General features: G+C 40.7%; 3 protein-coding genes across 4 annotated transcripts; 2 read left to right on the plus strand and 1 right to left on the minus strand.

The window, feature by feature from the left end:
• Window positions 1-76: 76 nt before the first annotated feature.
• On the plus strand, window positions 77-6,877 carry hexd (hexosaminidase d). 2 transcript variants are annotated; one of them, XM_061095140.1, is made up of 12 exons: window positions 77-176; window positions 246-341; window positions 822-937; window positions 1,741-1,828; window positions 2,220-2,384; window positions 2,464-2,650; window positions 3,769-3,840; window positions 3,948-4,146; window positions 5,199-5,360; window positions 5,440-5,547; window positions 6,010-6,099; window positions 6,536-6,877. In XM_061095140.1, the coding sequence occupies exons 2-12, from the start codon at window positions 255-257 to the stop codon at window positions 6,705-6,707; spliced, it is 1,446 nt and encodes a 481-aa protein (XP_060951123.1). In that variant the 5' UTR covers window positions 77-176; window positions 246-254; the 3' UTR covers window positions 6,708-6,877. The 2 variants fall into 2 exon arrangements, with proteins under 2 accessions (XP_060951123.1, XP_060951124.1); XM_061095141.1 differs by having other exon boundaries at window positions 251-341.
• A 15-nt stretch (window positions 6,878-6,892) lies between these two features.
• LOC133027959 (cytochrome b-245 chaperone 1 homolog) lies at window positions 6,893-10,506 on the minus strand. The gene is made up of 6 exons (XM_061095142.1): window positions 10,369-10,506; window positions 9,409-9,496; window positions 9,163-9,204; window positions 8,879-9,049; window positions 8,633-8,777; window positions 6,893-7,819 (listed from the first exon to the last, which is right to left on the minus strand). The coding sequence occupies exons 2-6, from the start codon at window positions 9,494-9,496 to the stop codon at window positions 7,663-7,665; spliced, it is 603 nt and encodes a 200-aa protein (XP_060951125.1). The 5' UTR covers window positions 10,369-10,506; the 3' UTR covers window positions 6,893-7,662.
• Window positions 10,507-10,980: 474 nt separating this feature from the next.
• narf (nuclear prelamin A recognition factor) lies at window positions 10,981-21,647 on the plus strand. The gene is made up of 12 exons (XM_061094664.1): window positions 10,981-11,038; window positions 12,270-12,342; window positions 12,455-12,523; window positions 13,021-13,149; window positions 13,244-13,376; window positions 13,922-14,056; window positions 16,951-17,069; window positions 17,890-18,019; window positions 18,232-18,304; window positions 18,907-19,044; window positions 20,200-20,357; window positions 20,625-21,647. The coding sequence occupies exons 2-12, from the start codon at window positions 12,286-12,288 to the stop codon at window positions 20,870-20,872; spliced, it is 1,389 nt and encodes a 462-aa protein (XP_060950647.1). The 5' UTR covers window positions 10,981-11,038; window positions 12,270-12,285; the 3' UTR covers window positions 20,873-21,647.
• Window positions 21,648-21,867: the final 220 nt, after the last annotated feature.

Consider the following 21,867-nt stretch of genomic DNA (forward strand, 5'->3'; position numbering starts at 1 on the left):
ATTGTCCAGGAGGTGGCGGTATTGCACCATTAATTTCTTTAACAGCCGTGTAATATAGGGAGAAGAAGGAAGTGATCGCGCAGAAGCAGTCAGGTTTATTAAGGATCGAGCGCAGCAACGTCTCCAGAGTTCACGGCTCTCTGATCTGGTACAGTGTCTCCGTCTCCAAAGCCCTGGTGAGTCAGACTCCTCCTGTAATATGTCCCTCAAGACAACAGCTGTAACCGGAGGCTGTGTTTGTTCAGTGCAGCAGCATGAAGACTCCACCGTGGCCAGAAGGGAGGAAGCTGGTTCACCTGGATCTGAAAGGTGCTCCCCCCAGACCAGAGTACCTCCATGAAGTGAGTAAGAGCACGGACACACACACATGAGTGTCCTCACAATTATAGAGAGACGCACGCCCCCTTATTGACATAATGCATTCACTAAGCACCTTATCCTAACCTTAACCATCACAACTAAATAACTATAGTTACCTTAACCCAACTAATCCAGCACATGGAATTTGTGAAGACCAGCCTAATTGTCCTCACAATGACAATGTCCTCATAATGATGGTATTTAACCACAATTGGCCCTCAGAACCATATATAGACTATAGACATGCACGACAACTAACAAAACAGTTATGGGTGATGGAAGATATCTTTAAATTAGATGCAGTCAGTAAGCACTTCCTCACCTTTGATATGCTGCAGCACACACACTCTCTCTCTCTCACACACACACACACACACACACACACACACACACACACACACACACACACACACACACACACACACCTGTCTCTGTGTAAACCTCCACCTTCATCTCCCCAGCTGATCTCGCTGCTCTCCCAGCTGGGAGTGGATGGCCTGCTGGTGGAGTATGAGGACACGTTTCCTTATGAGGGGGAGCTGAAGCTGCTCCAGGCCACAGCCCAGCCTGCCTATAGGTGCAGTGTTACACATGAGCCTTGTTTATTCCTCTCCCTTCTTATTATCTGCTTTTTCCTTAAACCAGATAATAATTCTTGGATATTCATGAACAGAATTACACTGATATTTATGAGTGTGTACAATTTGGTGCAGATCCAAATAAAAATCCATCACTGGTGAGTGAACTGTGGTTTTACAAGGGGACTGTTGGACCTAGGCGGAGGTTTATAATAGGTTTATGACAGGTAATAATGGACAAAGAAAACAGGGATTTGTACAACCCTGTCCAACACAACCACTAGATGGCACCCGAAGGAGCTGTGAAGTGATTGTTCACATGATGATCTTTCCTGTTCAGGTTTTATAGGACATTCATTCGAATATTCATAGCTAATTTAAGAGAAGGTAAGTGTCAGGTATTTTGTTGTCAGACAGTAGAGAGGAAAGGGAACCATTTTGTTGTATTGTAACCACATTAACCCTATGACATGAAATTGTAGATTCAGTGCTGCTATTAATAGTTATTTTCATAAAATAGTAGTTATTTTTCATTTCATCAATTAAAAAATCTGTTGTTTATTGGTTAGAGCAGTGGAGTGATGTTATTGGTGCCACCAACCTATATATACATATAATATTTCATCATTTATTTATAGCTAGATATAAAATCCTCATCATGTAGTGAGATCCTGTGAAATAGTTATGATCCTTCCTGTGAGGGATGGGGGTAATGTGTCATGTGCAAGTCTGATGTGTCATAACATTCTTTGATTCCACGAGTTCAGTTAGTGAGTCTGTTCACCGTGTGCTGTACTTTCAGCCGAGAGGAAGTTCTATCCATGCAGGTGTTTGCCAGGTCAAAGGGCATCGACGTCATCCCGCTGGTGCAGACGTTTGGCCACATGGAGGTGAGGTAGACATAGAACTTTTTTGCCATGGGATAAAAACCTCTTGTTTTCGAGGGGGTTTGTACAAACGTGTACAAATAAGAAACAGAACGATACAAGTGACAATAATAAAACAGGTGCAGAACAAACAACAACAAGAGAACAAAGAAAGATACGGCCTTGGACTAAAAATCCATTATTTTCCCAAAATAATGGAACAGCGACACCATTGCTAAAAACATAAGCAATTCGTTTTAAAAATAGATTTTTGATGCTTAATGATCGCAGAGAACGCATTTTTAAAGTTAACTAATTCAGCTCTTTTGCCCGTTATAACGGTTCGGGATGTGACCACAGCTGCTCAGTTTTGGAATTCAACCATCAGGTCCCGTTTGTGGCTTCTCTGTGGTAGTTTGTGCTGAAGCATCGGCCCATGTGGGGCCTCAGAGAGCTGCCGCACTGCGTAGGCACCCTGAATCCACACGCAGAGGACGGGGTGAGGGTGGTGATGGAGATGCTGAGGCAGGTGGTGGAGCTGCATCCTGGTCTCAACACGCTGCACATCGGAGCAGACGAGGTGAGGACTTTGCCTCTTTTTTTACCAGCTGTGTTGTCATCACTGGGCCACCACCATCACTCATGTGCTTGCCCTCTAGGTGTACATGCTTGGTGAAGGGGAGCAGTCAAAGCAGTGGTTGGCCGCCTCGCCAGAACGTACAGTGCAGCAACTTTTCCTGAATCACGTGACCAAGATCGCCAAGGTCATCAAGGAGGCGTGGCCTGACATGAGCATCATAATGTGGGATGATATGATGAGGAGTATGAGCCAGGACACACTCAAAGGTGAGGAAGAACAGCTGCCTCTCACTAAAGGATTTCACGTTTTTTTTAAACAGTGCATTAGCTTAGGGCTGGATGATCTTGCCAAAAATGATATCAGTGGATATCTATAATTATCGTGATAAATGTAAATGAAAAGGACTATAAATGTGTAAACCTCCTTAGGATACTTAATGAAGTTCAGGTAATTCAAAGTGGGCTGGGTCAGAGGTCTCCAAGCTGGTTAGCCAGTCAAAGACACATGGAGCCAAGAGCCATTAAACCATTTACTGAGGTCACACTGTTGGAATGCATGGATGATTTTTCTGTACCATTACCACAACCAAACAAAATAATGAAACAAACATACACACAGGAATACGCTATCCCACCAATCTTAAGAAATTTTACAAGTGCCCATGGGCAACTGGACTTGCCTGTGCTCCTCAAAGACGCCCCACCTCCAATCCAAGAGTCCCAGGGACCCCCAGCTCGTTGGCAGGGACTCTGTGTCGGTCTTTACTTATGAACGTGACTACCCACCAGTCAGCTAGAGCCAAAGCACAGCCGCCCATGTACACAACTCCCAAAGATGCCAACAAGGAAACTTTAGAGGCTGAATTTTAAAAAGTAGAAAATAGCAAAATAAAAAAAAAACGAGTGAGCAAAAGAGAAATAAATTAAGAAGATATACAGGGTTGAAAATAATGCACTTCTGTGAAAGAATAGATGTATTTTAGAAAGTAACATCAAAAAGTAATAGATGTATTTTAAGGAATATAATCTTAAGATAATGAAGAAAGGGAGTTAAAAAAATATACCGAATGATAAAACAGGATTAAATATAGATAAATGGCCAAATAAATAAATACAATTTGAAAGCCTGACTAAAAGGTAGGTCTTTAAAAATATCAACTCTCTCACTTTCAGGAAGGCTGTTTCAGAGGCATGGTCCATAGTTTTAAAATAAATAAATAATATCAGTGTAGAATTTTCCTAATTGTGTTGAAGGCCTGCTTGGTCTTATTTCCATTTGAAGTTCCACTGCTGGTTTTTGGTCAGTTCACTGAAATGTTTCTTAATTTGACTTTTTCTATTCATTCTTTAGCAATTTCAAACTTGTTTTCTATTTTTGTAAAAAGCTAGCGGCCTCGTAGGACTTGTCCAGCCCATGTTGTGGGACTACACACCTGACCTGGATGTGGCCACAACTGGTGAGGGCTGTTAACCACCAGAATTGGCAATTTAACATGTGGTTGTGATATATATTATCCAAAAACATGCATTAGTAGTGATGTGTACCTCTAACTGTGTCGGCCAGTGTCTCTGCTGGAGAAGTACTACTGTGCCGGCATGTCGGAGCTGTGGGCAGCCAGCGCCTTTAAAGGCTCGACCAGCGTTTACACCTGTGTGACCAGCACGCAGAGACATGTGGACAACCATCTGCAGTGGCTTCAGGTGGCTGCTGCTTTACCTGCTTCCATAAAGCTGAAGGGAATCACCCTCACAGGCTGGCAAAGGTAAGACATATTTTGAAATGTATTTAAACTTTTTAACAAATGATGGATTTGTATTTCTGTAATTGTAAGTAGGTATGTGATGGAAGCCTCACGGTTAGAGGACTGAGTGGACGATCAGTAGATGCATCTTGCACTGTAAAGTGCTCTGAGTGGTCATTAAGACTAGAGAAGTGCTATATGACCCTGTTCAGACCTGCAGGTATTACCATCCACTCTGAGTGATCCAATCACTATTGGTCAGTGCTAAGTGCACGCCTGAACACACCCTAATGCATCCTGTCTATGAGGTGGTCTGGGAGGCATGTTGCCACATTGTTTCTGCTGTGTGACTGCAAAGGCATCCTGGGCCACATATGAAGGACCAACTACTGAGCTGATGTCTCTGACCTGCGACAGTTCAAACTTATTTTGATGATTCTCTGTGTCCGTAGATTAGTTTGTTTGTAGCCACCGCTACAGTATCAACACTAATCACCGCATAATGATTGATACATTTCTTAAATTGGTCAAATTGTTCCTCATAGCTGGACAATGTATCACCCAGTCCTCTTGACCTATCTCTCTCTCATGCTGAAACCGACACACACACACAAGCATCGTCATGAGTCATATCTATAAACTGGGTTCAAAACAGCATCATTTGGACTTGTTACAAACACCAATAGCCATCATGTGTATTTGCATATAGAGCAGGAAAGTGGTCACATGACACATTCAGGATGCATTTTAATACCAGGTGTGAACAGAAGAATTAAACGCTATCCACTTATGATCGGGTCTCTCAGCTTAGGTGATAATAACAGTTCTGAACTGGGCCTTAAAATACAGACCATTTACTGTATACATGAATTTGAAGGACGGCTGTGCTAACGAAGAGCACAGTTGTCACAATTCAATAACAGTTTATCTTTTTCAATATATATGATTGATTAACACTTGAATTTTGTTTGGACTTCATGACTCAGATTTGTGATGTTACATCAGAAACCAGTTTTCAAAAATGTCCAGTAATTAGCACAGAGCTTTTAATGGTCCCTTTCCCCCTGTGTCAGGTACGACCACCTGTCGGTGCTGTGTGAGCTGATGCCCGTGGCTCTTCCATCACTAGCAGCCTGTCTGCAGACTCTCCTCCATGGGGAGCTCAGTGCTGAGGCTCTGAGCACAGTGACTGACAAGCTGGGTATTTCCTCAGTGGAGGTGGACCTCATGGAGAGGTGAGGTCTGACACTGTTTTAAGAACAACATGGCCACTCTATAGTGTTGGAGTAGCTTCAGATTTTTCTTTTCTCTTAGGAGATCTGCAGCCGACTCACTATTTCCAGGAAGGAGGCTGGCTGAGCTAATTGTGGAGCTCGATGCACTGATCAACTCGGAGGACATACGATTTTTTCACAACAGCATGTGAGTCGTGTGCAGTGATCACACCTGTTTGCATGTTAGCATGTCCACTCACTTTTTATCAAGTTTCCAGAAATGTTCGTGCTGTATTCTCACAAGGGGGTTACTCAGAAATTCAACTACGATTTTACTAGGGGGCTGGCAGGAAATGTTCCAGAAAATGTCTGAAACAACTGATTCAGACATTTGTTTTCTCACACGCAGCCCCTCTATAAAGATTAAGGGAAATGTCTGGACTGCAGTGCATGCACATAGAAAACGCATAGTTCCCCATACAAACATAGAGCACACTTTTTATGTCGGTTGATATCGGACCAGCTAGAACCAGACTAGCTATGTCCTTTTCCGGTTTGCATGCTTACTGCTAGCTGCAAAAACTGACCTAATGTTGACTACTGTTCATTGGTTGTGAAGAGCAGCTATGTTTGAATGGCAGCTGAATAGCTCTGTATACTCACACTGCAGGCTTGTGAGAGGATGGTTCAGCCCCTACCATCAACAGAGGAAGATGGTCAGCCCACTCATCACCATGGAGATTCATAACCAAGCATCAACGTGAGCACGAGTTTCTTATATTACAGCAAGACTTTGTGGTACAGTCAAGTATTAGAGCCACTTTTGGGTGAAAATGGACCAAACTAAAAAGTCAAAGAACACCACAAATATATTTTTCTTAAAGAGGGTTTCTGTAATTTTAGGCCATGTGTATCATACTTATCTATGTTCAGGTTTCGGTATTTTTGGGTTATTTAATTTGATTGTGACTGACTCAGACCATGGCTCCATCCTCTGATCATTTATCTGGACACAGCTTATCGTGCCTATCTACAGCCTCAGAGTGCAGCAAGAAGGGCTGGAAGCCTTTAGCTTTGTTGTCCGTTTGTTTTTGTTTCACATTACAATGTCATTCTGTGCCCAATATTTGGTTGTTTTGTTTTGAAATCCTTTTTTTGTCTTGTGACTGAGTCTCCATCTGGTCTCATCTCGTCAGACTTTTGACCGCACTGCAACAGAAGGCAGAGGCTGTAAGAGAGGAGATGGTGCGTCTTTACCCAGAGTCTACAGCCCAAGAGTGGATGGAGGAGCATGTTAGCCCTGTGATGGTTCCTTTACAGAACATAACAGAGGATATCTTAACATGTGTGAAGGAGATGGTGCCGTAGAAGAACACTGGCAGCTCCGCATCAAACTGCTTTCTAGACCAATTCAGACTTTTTTTTTTGCAAGCCATATATGTGAATTAACAGAAGTGACTTAATGTTGAATTTATGTTGAAGAGCTAACTGATGATTGTAAACTGCGCTGATATTGATAAATAAATGAATGAATATCATGAGCAGACTTGGGGTTTGTATTAAAACATTTTTATATCATTTCTGCAAAAGAAATAGAGTAAACAAAGGCCATACAATCTATCAACAGTTAACCCCTAAATCCTCTGGTTTTTCTCTCAGCAGCACAAACATTCAGTGTCTGACGTAAGTGACACAGCCCTGATTCAACACACAAAGAAAAGTTCAGTGGGAAAAAAAACACTTTAAATCACCAAGGTGTTGCCTGATAAAAAGTGCCTGATAAAAAGTACAAAAACAGAACAGCAGCCCAATAATTTCACGCAGATTACTCTTGACTGAGCCATGAAAATCCGTCAAGCCTGGTTACAGTGTGCACATGCATTCATCCGGACTCCAGCTATAAACAGGCAAAAAGGTGATTATTAGCTGGGTGGGCCAAACTGTGGGAAAGGCACTTCCCATGACTTTTACACATAAACACCTATTAGAGTACAAGAGGAAGGCACAGTAAATCTGTAATGTGGAGTGTACTCCTATAGTAATTACATCAGAAATGCTGAGACGCAATACTCGTTTGCAGAAAGCTGCATTTACAGCAGAGTTTAAAAAAAGGTCTTTCACCCCAATCCTGGAAAATCTTGGAAAATGTTGATTAAACTTAATATGTCCCTGAAAAAACATGTAGGTGTGGGAAAAAACATTGTACGCTCCCTCAGCTGCAGTCGCCTTCCCTCACTTGCACAAATGAAGAAAAGGCTTCACCCTCTATAATGCCCCAAATTCAGTCCACCCAGAGTTACAGGAAAGCTGCGAGTCACAGTGATCAGAGTTCTTTAGCTTCATCATCCGAATCACTGCTGCTGTCCGCAAAATCTTCCTCCTCACCGACCTCTGCCTCTTCTTCGTTCTTTCTGCGTTGCTGCTGCAGGTCCTCCAGCCCCACGAAGCGCTTCAGCAATGCAGCCAGTGCCTCCACATCACTGACAGGTCACATACGGAAGAGACAAAAGCAGAAAATATATTACGTTCCATTTGATACATGTAGTACAATGGTAGAATATTTCACAAATGTTTAAGTGGTTATTTAAATATTGGAAAACAATATATCCAGGCTGATTATTGTAAAATGTATGAAAGTAGTCACCATTGAGCCCACAACTTTTACTTATATTGCTCTCATCCAGCCAATTGTGTGGTTGCTGTCAAACTTTAAAATCGTTTCTCCACTCTCATGCAGTCAGCTGCCTTTTCAGTGAGCCGCTGTAAACCCTTTCCAACCCCAGTCTCCACCGCAGTCTCCAACAATAAAATATTTGTTCCACTATCAATTCAAAGTCTCTACTGGTTGAAATGGAAAACCCAGCCACACACTTAAAACCATTAATAATTCTCTTTGTGGAATCAGGGGGATATACAATTAAATGATTATGCTTAAAATCATTATTTTCATACTGATCATGATCATAGAGTAAAATGTATTCTAAAACTTAGTGTGCACATGCTGTACCATGTTAGTGCATGTATCTCAATGCATGGACTTTCTCTGGAGGTTTATTTGAAATATTCAACTATCATTCTGCCAAATAAATACTGCAGCGATCAAACAATTGGACAATATGAACTTAATGAGTGATATCACTTTTTCAGTTTTATTACAGATGGGTCTTAATGCGTACACACGTTTAACTAGGTTTTCAAAAGCACTTGAAGGCCATCCATGTTTTCAGTTTCGTGTTCTCACTCATTACACGGTCTGCTTCATGTGTTGGAAACTGTCAGCAGCAGATATTTACCTGCGTCCCCCCAGCATGGCATTCTGTGTGAGGGGGTAGGAGAAGCCAGCAGCCAGCCGCAGCATCAGCAGGTATCCCTTCCCCAGATACCGTACCTTCTCCTCTTGGACGCAAATATCACAGAGCTGTGTCAGATCCAACACAACTGGCACACAGAGAGAAATAGAGAGGGGAAAAGGAAATCAAGATCGTTAATCTCAAACCAAACTTGTGGTACTGATTAACCAACTCTGTGGCTTCACTGACCTTTCTCTTGGCCTTTCCTCCACAACGTAAGGATTGAAGCGTACAAGCTGATGGTCTTGAGCTCGATCAGATTCTTGGTTTTGTCAAACAACGCCTCCTCCCACTCCTCCATGTTCTGCATGGCCACAAACAGACATCCGGTCACATAGAAAAGCTTCCACAGGATGCTGTCTGTGCACAACACGGTTAACAAGAAGAGCAGAGAGTGTCATGAGATGGGAATGTGGACAGTGATGTTGATGAAAAGATCTGGTGAGCACATAACGTTAATTCAGTTTGTGTACCTGAGCTGTAGTATGCAGCTGCCAACCCAACCGATGTTATACCTGAAAATTCAAATGAAGGGGTTGTTATTTATGAGCCAGTACAGGGACAGATACTTTTATTAAGGAAGGACAGTACATGGTTTAGTTGTGGTTTTCTTATCAGCACGGTGACACAAAAACTACTGAATGGATTTCCATGAAACCTTGTGGGAGGATGGGACATATTTTCATATCTGAAAATATCATGTAAAAATACACACTTACCAACAAGAAGAGACCATGAACGAATGCCCGGAGATCTCTTCAGGTGGAGCAAAGTGGAGCTGTGCTCCTCTACTGTCATGTATCCCATCTGAGCAGAATCAAGCACATCATTCATTTTCATTCATCAGCCAATTTTACCTGGGTTTTAAAAGGCAGTTCACCCAAAATCACAAAAAAATATATGTTCTAGCCTATTTTCTTTATTTTATTTTTAATAATTTACAGTAACGTCCCTTTTATAATTTCCTGTATCACAGGAATTCCACAGTTAGGGATCAATAAAGTACATCTATCTATCTATCTATCTATCTATCTATCTATCTATCTATCTATCTATCTATCTATCTATCTATCTATCTATTGATCTATCTAATAACACAGAATACGTATTAATATATAATAATATATAAATTAACCTGTTTAAGAGGCTTTTCAAAACAATGGATTCAATCATTTCATTTTCACACATTGTTAAATTTGTAACATTGTTTTGTATTAAACACGGATTAATTGTTTCATAACCACTAATTGAAGCACCAATGATTCTAATGACACAAACAATGACTCCTTCTTATTCAAGCTCAACTAAATCACCATTTACTCATCATTAGTTTGACGTGTTAAAACCATTGCTTTCCTGATGTGACAGGTCAAAGCCTCTCTTGTCCCACACAGTCTTCAGGTTGATCCAGAGATGCTGATGTCAAATATTGAATTAGCTCTCAGTGAAACTGCCCAAACAGGTTATTTGGATTAGCCAGACTAACCAGGACATTGTAACTGGAGAGATAAGACACACAACCGTTATGAATTGGTTTTAAGTCCATAGAGCAACACAAGTCCATCCACCTCCTCTGTGGAGGGGGGAGAAGTCTCAGAGGTGGAGGAACCACACATCACCACTGTCTCAGACCAGTACTGAACCAAAACACTACATAAAAGACATTTTCTATCACTTACCTTTCACCGATGATTATTTCACCAAATATCCGCTTGTACGGTTCAATAAAAAGTCGTTTGTGTGAAGAAACGCGCGCGTTGAATTATAAGGAAGTTGAAATCATTTCATTGCACAAAACAACTGCAGCAACTGTCATGAATGGGTCACACTTCCTTCCGGGATCCCTCAGCTCTGATTGGACGGCTTCGTTTGCACTCTGACTTCAACATAAAAGCTTACCTGTATTGTTTTAATGGATTTTGTGTATTCAGCCGCGTGGTTTCTTTAACCAAACACTTTTAAAAGGTTATAAATCATACTGGTGATTTAAAAACAAACATATAATTTCGTTTCGCACTAATCTGGGATTTAATCGGTCCATTATTGTGACAGGTTGGCGCATGCGCAGAGACCGCACCGGGATGCACGGTGGTGGAGTCCTACAGACAAGCTGAAGAGTCACAGGTTTGATCCCCCGGAGCTCCGACGCCTCTGGACGCCGCCGTACCTTCGTGTCAGCCGTGAGCTAGAGGAGGCCGAGTCCACGGAGCACCTGAGGCCGAGGATGAGACGCTGCTGAGCGGCCGCCTAAGAGTTCACCTGCCCGCCCCCCCCCCCCCCCCCCCTGGAGCTCGTCCTCTGCGGCTCTTCTGTCTTTGTGTGGCAGGGCAGGGGAGTAGAACCCGTCCGGTGAGCGAACCGTCCATTTAAATGTGTCCCTGCCACGTTAAACTCAGACCCGTCATACACGGTTAGAAATAGAAATGTTCTGTTTATTGTTTTTCTTTACAAAGATTACATTCACGTACCGTGAGATACACAGGGCCTTAAACGCACCATGCTGAATATGAACTTGCGTAACTGAACGACGTTGCACACATTGATGTTTTGAGATGTTTATGGCTTTGAATATTCTGTAGTTACAGATGTACTGTTGTAATGCAGCCATATTATTATTAACGTTCACCAGGATTGGACGATGTGGCCACAATGATATTACGGTAGCAGTAGATATCGATAATTATCACCATACGTTTCACATTATTGTTTCTTCTTTATTTTTAAGACTGATCTGATTCGGTCATGAGTAAAGTTTGTGTATATAAACTCTAAATTGCTATTTCAACACTTGATACAGTGTAGTGTACAAGAGGAATCAAGAGTAGTGCTGCAGGAGATGAAATTATTACAAAACAATATATATATATGAGATATTATAAGTTAAAGAGTAGAAAAACACAATAACTTAAAGGTTCAGTGTGTAGAATTAAGTGACATCTAGAACTGAAGTTGCATGTTGCAGCTCAACACCCCTCCCTCACCCTCCCCTTCCATATATAATAGATAAACTGTGGTAGACTTCAGTTGGCTCTAGGCAGGCTTTTTATATTTTGCTATTGATAAGAATGGTATTGTGTTCTCGCCCATCTCTAATTCTTAATATATGATTATTAATAGTCAAAACTGTGGGTCTTTTTCGCCGTCAGATACTGAAACTGTATTTATACAATAAGTGTGATTTCATACGGTGGGAGCTTCCAGCCCATAAATGTCTTTTTCCTTCGGTAATGGGCTGTTTTTCTCTTGGCCCTGTGTGTGTATAATTAACTCGAACCATTAAGGTTTTAATGACAGGATACGAGTTTGTGTTCATTGTATGTTTCCCATCATTACGAGGCTGTTGTGTTTCTGATAAGCGGGTTGGTTGTGATAGGACATCGGGGAGGCAGGGTCAGTTGAGGTTGGGGTTGACAAAACACTCTCTGGAACAGCAGACTGCAGACACACTCATCATGACACTGCTTCAGAGAGAGCATGCTGAGAGGAGATGATCAACACTGGGAAGACGGTTCCCATGCCGTGTGTGTGTGTATGTACATATGTATGAGGGTTTGTTTTTTCTGTCACCCTCAATTTACAGATTACCAGCGTGGAAAATGTCCGAGGTCAACATCGCACAGCGCAAGGAGAAGTGTGAGAACTGCACCAAACAGGTGAGTTTCTGGATCAGCGTCTCAAGAATTAGTCGCTTCTGTTCTGAACTCTGGATCAGAGAAGCTGTCTTGGTTCATTTTTTTTTAAATGCTACTACCGATCTACTCGCAGTGCAACAAGAAACAGAGTGATGAAGGTGCCAACTCGCAGCAGGAGAAGAGCGATGAAGTCAACGGACAGGTAACGTGTGTTCAATTACTAGTGAGCTAAAAAAAAACTGTCCACGTTGTTTTTCTTCATTAAAGGGCCGTTGCTACGTTGTTCATATGTGAAAGGAAAATTCTCGAAAAACTCTTGACCCCATTTTCAGACATTCTCCAGACTTCATGTCTGGAAATGGCTACAATGTGATGATAGGAACACATGCATGCATGTGATGCTACCCTAGCGCGTACTTTGCTCCTTCACATAAATAGTAATTCCTTAACCCAACATGGATTAAACGAGACCCAGGACTGAAATATTGTATTCAGCATAGACAAAAACATTTTACAAAGAGAGGAGAGCATGTTGTGAGTCCAGGAATTACCTTATTGTGACTCACAGGCCATCATCACCACCACTATCTGTGTATATCAGGGATGACACAGCTTCTTCCACACTTATAAGATTCAGGAACTTCACTCATTCGATGACGCCTTTTAAAAGCCAGCACCACTCTTCTCGTTCTCCCTCAGATGAATGAAGGCTCCCACGTGTTGCTGAGTGCCTGTCTTTCCTGTGACGGCTGCGTCTCAGAGGAGGAGACCCTCAAGATCTCTCGACAGAGCCTGGAGGAACTGGAGCGTGCTCTCGCACTAAATAAGGTACAGCACACAATCTGCACTCTTTTTGAAATGTGAGGAAAGTCCGGAAGTTTTTACAGCGTGTTATCTTTTATTGTTCCTCTGTCCCTGTCAGAAGTGTGACGCGTCGAAGCACAAGGTGGTGGCTGCCTCGGTTTGTCCGCAGTCCCTGCCCTTCTTCGCCGCCAAGCTCGGTGTGGACATCAATGAAGCTGCCCACAAACTCTGTGGCTTCCTCAAGAGCCTGGGTGAGCTGGATTTGGTTCACACATCAGCGACAAGCTTCTAAGGCTTTAGAAAGTATTTTGGTTTTGGCTTTAATGAAGGAGGATCATGCTGTTATGGTTTTAGCTCCTGCACTGTGGAACAAGCTCAGCCTCAACAGCTGATCAGAAGAATCAATGAATTAGTATAAAAACAGTTAAATCCACCTATATTCACCTGCATTGTTGAAGGTCTTTTCACTCAACTCAACTAAAACTTGAATTGTTCCTGAAGTAAAATTGGTTTTACAGCAAGACATGGACAATAAAAACAGGGCACAACATAAAAAGGGGAAGTGAGACACAGAATGTCACTGATTTTTGATCAACAATTGTTGAACAAATACAAGTTTGCCTTCTTCGTCTCATTTTTAATTGGTCCCACTATGTTCTTTAATAATATTTGAACTGTCATTGGTGTGGAGAAAGTGCCACCTACTCTTTGGTATCTGTCATTGAGGCTTAACATTCTCCCCCAGTTCAGTTTCACTAACTGTATCTGTTCTCTGCTCTGTGGATGTGGCACACAGGAGTAAAGTACGTGTTTGACACCACTCTGGCGGCTGGCTTCAGCATCTTAGAGAGCCAGAAGGAGTTCATTCAGAGGTATCGCAGGAGGCACCACGACGCCCATGCCTTGCCCATGTTCACCTCCTCCTGCCCAGGTAAAACTTCCCTTTCTGCCCCACCATGTTCTCCTCGCCTCCTTCTCTTTCTCTCCCCCAGGCTGCTGACTGATTTACATGCTGTGTGCTGAACGGGGCGAAACAGAGCTGATTTTAGAAGCAACAAAATAGCAAGAGAGCTGGTGGGGAAAGATAGGAAGCCTTTCTTTCACCACTCCCTTCATGAGAGATAGTCTGCGTACTGTGAACACACAGCCAAGCATTCAGTTTCCAGGGTTGAGACAAGGAGGGTAGCAAAATACCTATATGTTTTTTTGATCTTTCGAACGGTGACATTCTTGGATATTTATCCTGTAAGAAAACATCATCAACAAATCAGGAAGAAATGGATTGTCAGTTGTTGTAGTTTTTTTATTTTGTAACAGTGTCTTTTACTTGTACACCAAAATACCGATATTAAGCTAATCAAGACAATGGTCTGAATAAGAAACTGACATGTAAACGGCATTTTCCGAATATCTTAACCTGAATAATGGTCATACTCAGAATAAGCAAATAATCTCATTTAGACATGTGGAGAAAATACCTAAATGACTGCATAATACGTGAAACTATTTCATGGTAGGATTTCTTTTTTAAACTTGTGGAATAACATCTAACATAATGTTATAGTGTTCGTAAATTATGTCAGCCATAATCGGACAACGCTCTCTAACATGTGAACGGGACTATATCTTTGATGCTTTCATTCTTTCCCTTTCTTTGCAACCTCATCATATTACTGGCCATGTTTCACATCCATAAATGTTAAGTGCTAAAAACTTAATCTTTTGTCTTTGTTTTTCAAGAGCAGAACAGTTCTAAATCCTTTCATTGTCACTCTCCTATAATAGAAAAGCAGTAAAAAATGTTCAATCTTTGCACCAAATTTAATATTGGTGCAAAAGTGTATATATATATATATATCAATTTCAACTTTTGCACATATATTAAAAATATGGTATATAGTATGGTATACATTTATTCTATTCAATATATCTGTTTACTTTATCACTATCATTTTGTATTTGCTAATGTAAAACGGTTCATAACCCCTTGCATCTCCCATCTGTTTATTTATATTTGTTTGTTATGTTAGTTTTGTGTTTTGCTAATTTTTTTATTACTAAAGTTTATGTAAAATAAAACCATAGAAAACAAGAATATAAATGGCATATAAGCAACTAAAGTAAACACTAAAATCGATTGGTCGGAAAATTTCTGTCCATGTAAACATAGTCAAAATTACTTTTTTTCATTTACTTATTTTAATGATTTTTGTCCCATTATGTTGGAATAATACAAATGAAGGTGTCTCTTCACAGCCAGTTTGAGTCAGAGGGACAATTCCATTACTTAATGTGACTTTGTGAAACAACGTGAGGAATGAAAATCTGTATGGTCGAAACTCTGATGTATTTATATTTTAAAAGTTTCCTATTTTACCTTCAGGATAAGAAAAACATTTCACGAAAATGATAAAAACACAATCTTCAGTTCGACATTTAAGGTCAAAATTTGTTGAATAACTAAATCAACAATTATATATATATATAAGTGATGAACAATTTAAAATGTAGAATACATGAATTATGGACAAGCAGAATGTCCAATGAGATAAAGGCCTTCAGCTTTTCAGCCAGTGAACTACCTGGAAAGCAAAAGTTAGTATTGGACTAAGCAATGGAAAGTTATTTTATTTACCTCAGTAGGTTTAAGTTAAATGAAAATTCCTTCAGAATACGTAAATTTTCACCACTTTCTAACTTTCTGCAAATTTTGGTAAGAAGTTGAGCATGTTAAAGCCCTCAAAAAGCCAATTCATTTGCCTGAATAATAATAATAATAATAATAATAATAATAATAAATAATAATAATAATAATAAATATAACATTTTTAGGGCTGCAAAGCAGCACTGGGTGGGCCCGAGCACATCCATTTTGAAGCGTTGCATGCTTTTTGTCTGAAAAAACAAAAATAACCAGTTCTGAGAGAGAGAGAGACGTAACCTTTGCAAGACATAAAGTTTCCTTTGATCTAGGAAGACTGAAATCAAAGGATTCATGGTCCATGTATGTCCGCGTTACAGAACATCATGTTTTAATGGCGTGTAATCAAACTTTGACGCCACGCCACGGTCACACTGTGTGATTAAAAAAAAATCCGTCAGTCAGTTTTTATCTTCATCTTGTCGTGATGACACTCATCTCAATTTGACGTTGATCCGATGAAAACCCTGGTACAAGTGTATCAAAGAAAAAATGTGGAATATGGCCAAAATGGCCACTAAATGCAATATAGCAGGCTTCCTGTTGTGTTTTTCCAATTGCACCCAGAGACTTTTTTGTTTGTCTGGTCATGATACACCTGTATATCGATTTTTGTGAAGATAGGTCAATGGGAACACCTTCCGGGGGTCTCGGGCTGTCTCGGGGGGCACCGTTGAGCCGTTTTGCGACGCCCATTGAAAATTCCTTCAGAATACGTAAATTTTCACCACTTTCTAACTTTCTGCAAATTTTGGTAAGAAGTTGAGCATGTTAAAGCCCTCAAAAAGCCAATTCATTTGCCTGAATAATAATAATAATAATAATAATAATAATAATAATAATAATAATAATCCTTACAATTTCAATAGGGTCTCACCAGACACCTTTGATGTCTGTGCTCGGGCCCTAACTAAGTCAATGGAAACCATGAACTAGCTCCATCCCCTCTTTATGAATGAGAGTTATTACCAATGTGTAAGGTCTGTTAAACCCAGTGTGTGACCCTATTTGACTGAGCTATCATGTGGTGTGTGAGACTGGAGCGCAGTAGTACAAGGGTTACTTTACTAACCGTAGAGCGTGTGTGTCTGTGTGTGTGTGTTTTTGTGTTTGTGACTACTTAGGGTGGATCCGTTATTCAGAGTGTGTCCTGGGAAGTTTGGTCACCCCTCATATCTGCACAGCCAGGTCTCCTCAGCAGATCATGGGCTGTCTGGTCAAAGACTATTTCTCAAAACAGCAGGTGAGCAGGAATATTCAATTGTGGCGGTGCAATTAAACATTCCTATTGAACAGCTGTTTGCCCAGTTTCAGTATCAGTGAGGGCTTCCCGTTATAGATTAACCAAAAATAACACACTGTGTACGTTACATACAAGGTAATAACATCATGATTGTGAAGTCTTTGTGGCTGTTCTCCATGTTAAGTAATGCTTTCACTCTCAACTATACCCTGCTTGTGCTTGGATTTCCTGTGCTACAGCTTCAGCTCTTCTCCTCATGCTTATGTTTTTTTATTAATTAACATAAATAATACAGGTCGTTTTGAAGTGATGTTGCAGAAACAAGTTTTTCCACTTACATTTTGTTGCAGTTGAAGTTTGGCTTTAATCAAGATCATTTTGACAGAGCAACCAGGTTCAGGTTCGAGCACGGCTGCATTTTAAACCCCAGCAATTTTTTTTATTTGAGCAGAAACCGTTCTAATCCACAGCCAAGGTTATTAGATGCAAGAAGATCATAAAAATAAATCTAAGGGGAAATACCAGTGCAGTCAAATAGGGTTCCGGTTTGAAATATTAACAGTATTCTGATGGTCAGTAACCTAACTGTCCTGCTCAGATTTTAACTGGTGGTTAGATATTTTGTCTGTCACAGGTGGTGATACATTTGCACATCACTGTGTTATGAACACTGCTAATCATATATTCTGTCTTGTCATTCAAATCTTTATTGAAAAGAAACATCAAAGCATTGTAGCCAATGTGTAAAATACTTTATGCATCAGGTTCAGGTGTCTTTTTAAGTTTTTCTCTTTTTCTTTTCTGCCTCATCTCGTAACAGAAGCTGAGTCCAGAGAAGGTGTACCACGTCGTGGTGGCTCCCTGCTTCGATAAGAAGCTGGAGGCCGTCAGAGAGGAGTTCTACAACAGCCTGCTGGAGACCAGAGACGTGGACTGTGTCCTCACCTCAGGTTCAGGCTTCTTTGTCTTATTCACTGTTGCTTTGGGATAACTTTGGGATAACCATTAAAGCAATCATAATACTGGATAAAGTGGACATAGTGGATCTCAGCCAATTTAAAAACCTAATGGAGACCCATGGGTTGTCTCCTCTTCTTTAAGTAAAAAAAAATCAATCAATAACATAGAAATGTTAAATTAACAGAGATGTTTGATGTTGCAGGGGAGATCTATTACCTAATGGAGAAGATGAAGGTTTCAGTGGATGAGCTGGACTCTGTTCCACTGGATCAAGTGTGAGTAGTGAAAATAGTTTGTCAACTCACATAAGAAAAAGAGGAAACATATTCACATATTCATATTTGACTGCCTCCTAACTGATCAACAACTGAAATGACAATGGGAAGTAAAGATCTGGAGGGACATGGGTACAAGTTTCAAGATTAAACAACATATTTGACAGCTCATTTGCTAATATTAGCAGATAGCTAACACTGAACTTCAAATGTGGCCTATTTTGCCCTGATGATGGCACTAGAGGAAAAGTTAAGCATTTGAATTCTTATCCTTCACATGAAAGTGTGTAGCCACTGACAATCTATCAAGCAGTTGTCAAGACGTACCATTCACTAACAGACTAAACTAAACTGATCATAATATCCCAAGGAGTGTAATTGATAATACACTGAAAAAGTAGTAATGCTATGCAATATAATGCAATACAATATAATAACCCTTGAATAATAAACATCTTTGTGGACAATATAATACATTTTCGGTAGTGACTGTGTCATTACACACCACACTCACTATAGAGTTGTTTAGGAAAGGATGCAGTTGATTGCATTTTGAATAATGACTGAGAGTCTGACATAGTAGTTTTCATTGTGGCCTTCAGGCTGGGAGACGCAGGAGAGGGGGCGCTGGTGAGGCACGAGGGCCGAGGCTCTGAAGGTTTCCTGGAGCATGTGTTCAAACATGCCGCCAAAGAGCTCTTTGGTCTGGACGTCCATGAGATCACCTACAAGAGCCTCAGGTGAGAGACACTGGGACCCTGAGACTTGTGTCATGGAATATACTGTGGCTTTCTCTGATGCCCATTAGAGGTGTAATCACTATGAAAGTGAGATTGAAACCCAGACACAAACATCCGCATTCAAAATACAGAACTATGGAACTACAGCAGCACCACAAACTGCTGCTTCAGCTGCAAGTGCATCCTGTTGAGCTTTCACTTTAATAATATTGAATACATCAATATTTTTATTTAACATTAACACTATAACACTTATGAAGTATTCTATAAGCTGTATAGTTTGTAAATAGCACACAGTCGGTTGGTTGAGCGATCACAACTGTACTAAAATAATAATAATTCTTTATAATAAAACTATTTTCTAGCTTATCTAAACAAGGTTGACCAAAATACATGGGAGTAAAACAACACAGAACGAAACAAGACAAAACAAAGATACAATAGATGACATGAAGAAAATATAAAAAAGCCAAACCAATTAAAACTCAGGCATTAAAAGTCTATCCTATAAAAATATGCTTCCATGGTCCAGTGTGTAGATTTTAGCGACATCTAATGGTGAGGTTGCATGTTGCAGCTTCAATATTTTCAATAAAAAGGGCTCATTCTAAGGTAAAGAAAACAATTTTATTTACAACTTATATGATTATTTTATATTCAATTTCTGCCAATAGTCCTAAATCGTAAACATTTGACATTTTAAACATAATGATTTAAAAACAGATAAAATGCTGCCAAGTCCAATAAATTCCAGAGCGTTGTTGCATTGATGGCCAAAGCATGGTCATCCTTAGTGACAAATCGCTGACTTAAGAACTGCTTTTATGTGTTAGTTGGAAGATTTTAAATGACAGCTTGGAGTATATTAACTTAATGTATTTGGGGTCTAGACCATACTGAGCTTCAAAAGTTATTAAAAGAATCTTAGAATCAATCCTAAATTGAATTGGCAGCCAACGAAGGTGGGCATGAATAGGAGAGATATGTGCCCTATGCTCGGTGTATGCTAAGCTAGATTAATTAATAATCCTGAGGTCTAAGGTCTAAACCCAAGCCTGGATTTTGTCAATAATGTCAAATCCTAATGTATGTTAATATGGACATCAAACATGATTTCTGTTTCTGAAAACTCTCCATGTCGCCTTTTTTTTGCAGGAACCGGGACTTTCAAGAAGTGACCTTGGAGCGAGACGGAGAAATTCTGCTGCAGTTTGCTGCCATCTATGGTTTCAGGAACATCCAGACCCTGGTTCACCGCATGAAGAAGGGACGTGTGCCGTACCAGTTGGTGGAGGTGCTGTCCTGTCCAGGAGGTAACACTGCAACTAACAAATTCAAATATGTATCAGTATCTGAGTCTTGTTCGCTCATGTGCACCAATAATGACAACTTTTATTTTACAGAATAAAGCAAGCAAAATTTGTTTTTAATTACTTTAGATTTTTAGCATTGTTTATGGTTAAACTGGAAAACGCACACACTCATCCATACTCATAATACAAACATTCCTCTCAATTTGTACCATTCGGCGCTGATCTGTTGGTGTAAGCTCTTCCTGTGTCTCCCATGGATCCACTCAGGGTGCTTGAGCGGCCGCGGTCAAGCAGAGACCGATTCAGGGGGAAATGTGGACAAAGCCCTGGTCCAGATGATGGAGGACACCTACAGCAGCCTGCCGGTGCGTCTCCCCGAGGTCAACCCCACCCTGTACACCCTGTATCAAGAATGGCTGCAGGGCCAGGACTCCTCACAGGCCAACACGCTGCTGCACACCCAGTACAGAAACCACACTCAGACGCACGCACAGCCACCACACATGCAGTGGTGAGAACGATGGACGCGATTTACAAAGGAGGTTGAATGAGATCCGCCTCCGCAGGGTTACAGATTCTGCTTGGACCATCCCAAAGCCGAAGACAACGCTGCACTATGGACCAGTGAGGGAGAGGGAAGTCTCCGTGGATGTAATTCTTCCATTTGGCCACAAGGGCGTGATGGTGGATCACCTGTACTAAGCTTGAGCCTATGGAGAAATCAGGTTCAAGATCCAGAAAAACCCAAACTTTCATTTCATGTAAACTGTAGCGGCGATCACACTAAGCTGTTGAGATAATGGCTGATGATAAGAAATATTATATAAAACCGGCACCTGACGCGAGGGATGAACTATTTATTTAAATATACAAAGCAATAACCCACTGCGAAAAACCATGTAAGATGCTTTTAGCACAACTGGAGCTCATGACCTGAACTTGTGGATAGTGAAATTGCATCTATAAGTGTCTAATGATCAAAATCCTAAACGTCCAACATGAACATGCTTGTTTTACTTTGTGTTAAAGTCGTCGTCACTGTCCCTCACTGAAACACAACACAGCGTGTTCTCAGACACATTGATGGCTATGCAACAGTGTCTCATTCCAACACAGTATCTGGTTCGTACCACTGAGGGGAGTGTAATTGTTTTTTAATGGTACAAAAAATGTCATTTGTATTGTCATTTTGTCATTGCCATTCCACTAACTATTATTTTTGGTATATGTTCTTGGTTTTACGAGATCAAACTGTCGGGTAATACAGGTAAAGAACTAAAAAATAATCAAGAGAAACAAAGTGTTGTGTCGTTTTTATTATATGATGAAGTCTCTGCTTCCTGTAGAGTTTATATTTAAATGTAAAAACATTTGAGGTCAAACCCAGGTGAATGTGCAAGGCCAAAAACAGCACCATCAATTTCCATCACTCAACTCAGTCATTCAAAATAAGTGTGAGTCAGAACAGGTTTTTACTGATCAGTGCTGCAGATCCTTTGATCTCAACAGG

This window comes from Limanda limanda, chromosome 21 (genome assembly GCF_963576545.1).
Source record: "Limanda limanda chromosome 21, fLimLim1.1, whole genome shotgun sequence".
Classification (NCBI taxonomy): Eukaryota; Metazoa; Chordata; class Actinopteri; order Pleuronectiformes; family Pleuronectidae; genus Limanda; species Limanda limanda.

Coding starts and splice junctions, on each gene's coding strand:
- hexd (XM_061095140.1), top strand. CDS start 255: ATGAAGACTCCACCGTGGCCAGAAGGGAGGAAGCTGGTTCACCTGGAT. Junction 5,361..5,439: donor GAGGTGGACCTCATGGAGAG/GTGAGGTCTGAC, acceptor CTTTTCTCTTAG/GAGATCTGCAGCCGACTCAC. Junction 5,548..6,009: donor CGATTTTTTCACAACAGCAT/GTGAGTCGTGTG, acceptor CTCACACTGCAG/GCTTGTGAGAGGATGGTTCA.
- LOC133027959 (XM_061095142.1), bottom strand. CDS start 9,496: ATGGGATACATGACAGTAGAGGAGCACAGCTCCACTTTGCTCCACCTG. Junction 9,205..9,408: donor TTCATGGTCTCTTCTTGTTG/GTAAGTGTGTAT, acceptor TTGAATTTTCAG/GTATAACATCGGTTGGGTTG. Junction 9,050..9,162: donor AGCTGCATACTACAGCTCAG/GTACACAAACTG, acceptor TGTTGTGCACAG/ACAGCATCCTGTGGAAGCTT.
- narf (XM_061094664.1), top strand. CDS start 12,286: ATGTCCGAGGTCAACATCGCACAGCGCAAGGAGAAGTGTGAGAACTGC. Junction 12,524..13,020: donor GCGATGAAGTCAACGGACAG/GTAACGTGTGTT, acceptor GTTCTCCCTCAG/ATGAATGAAGGCTCCCACGT. Junction 13,377..13,921: donor TGGCTTCCTCAAGAGCCTGG/GTGAGCTGGATT, acceptor TGTGGCACACAG/GAGTAAAGTACGTGTTTGAC.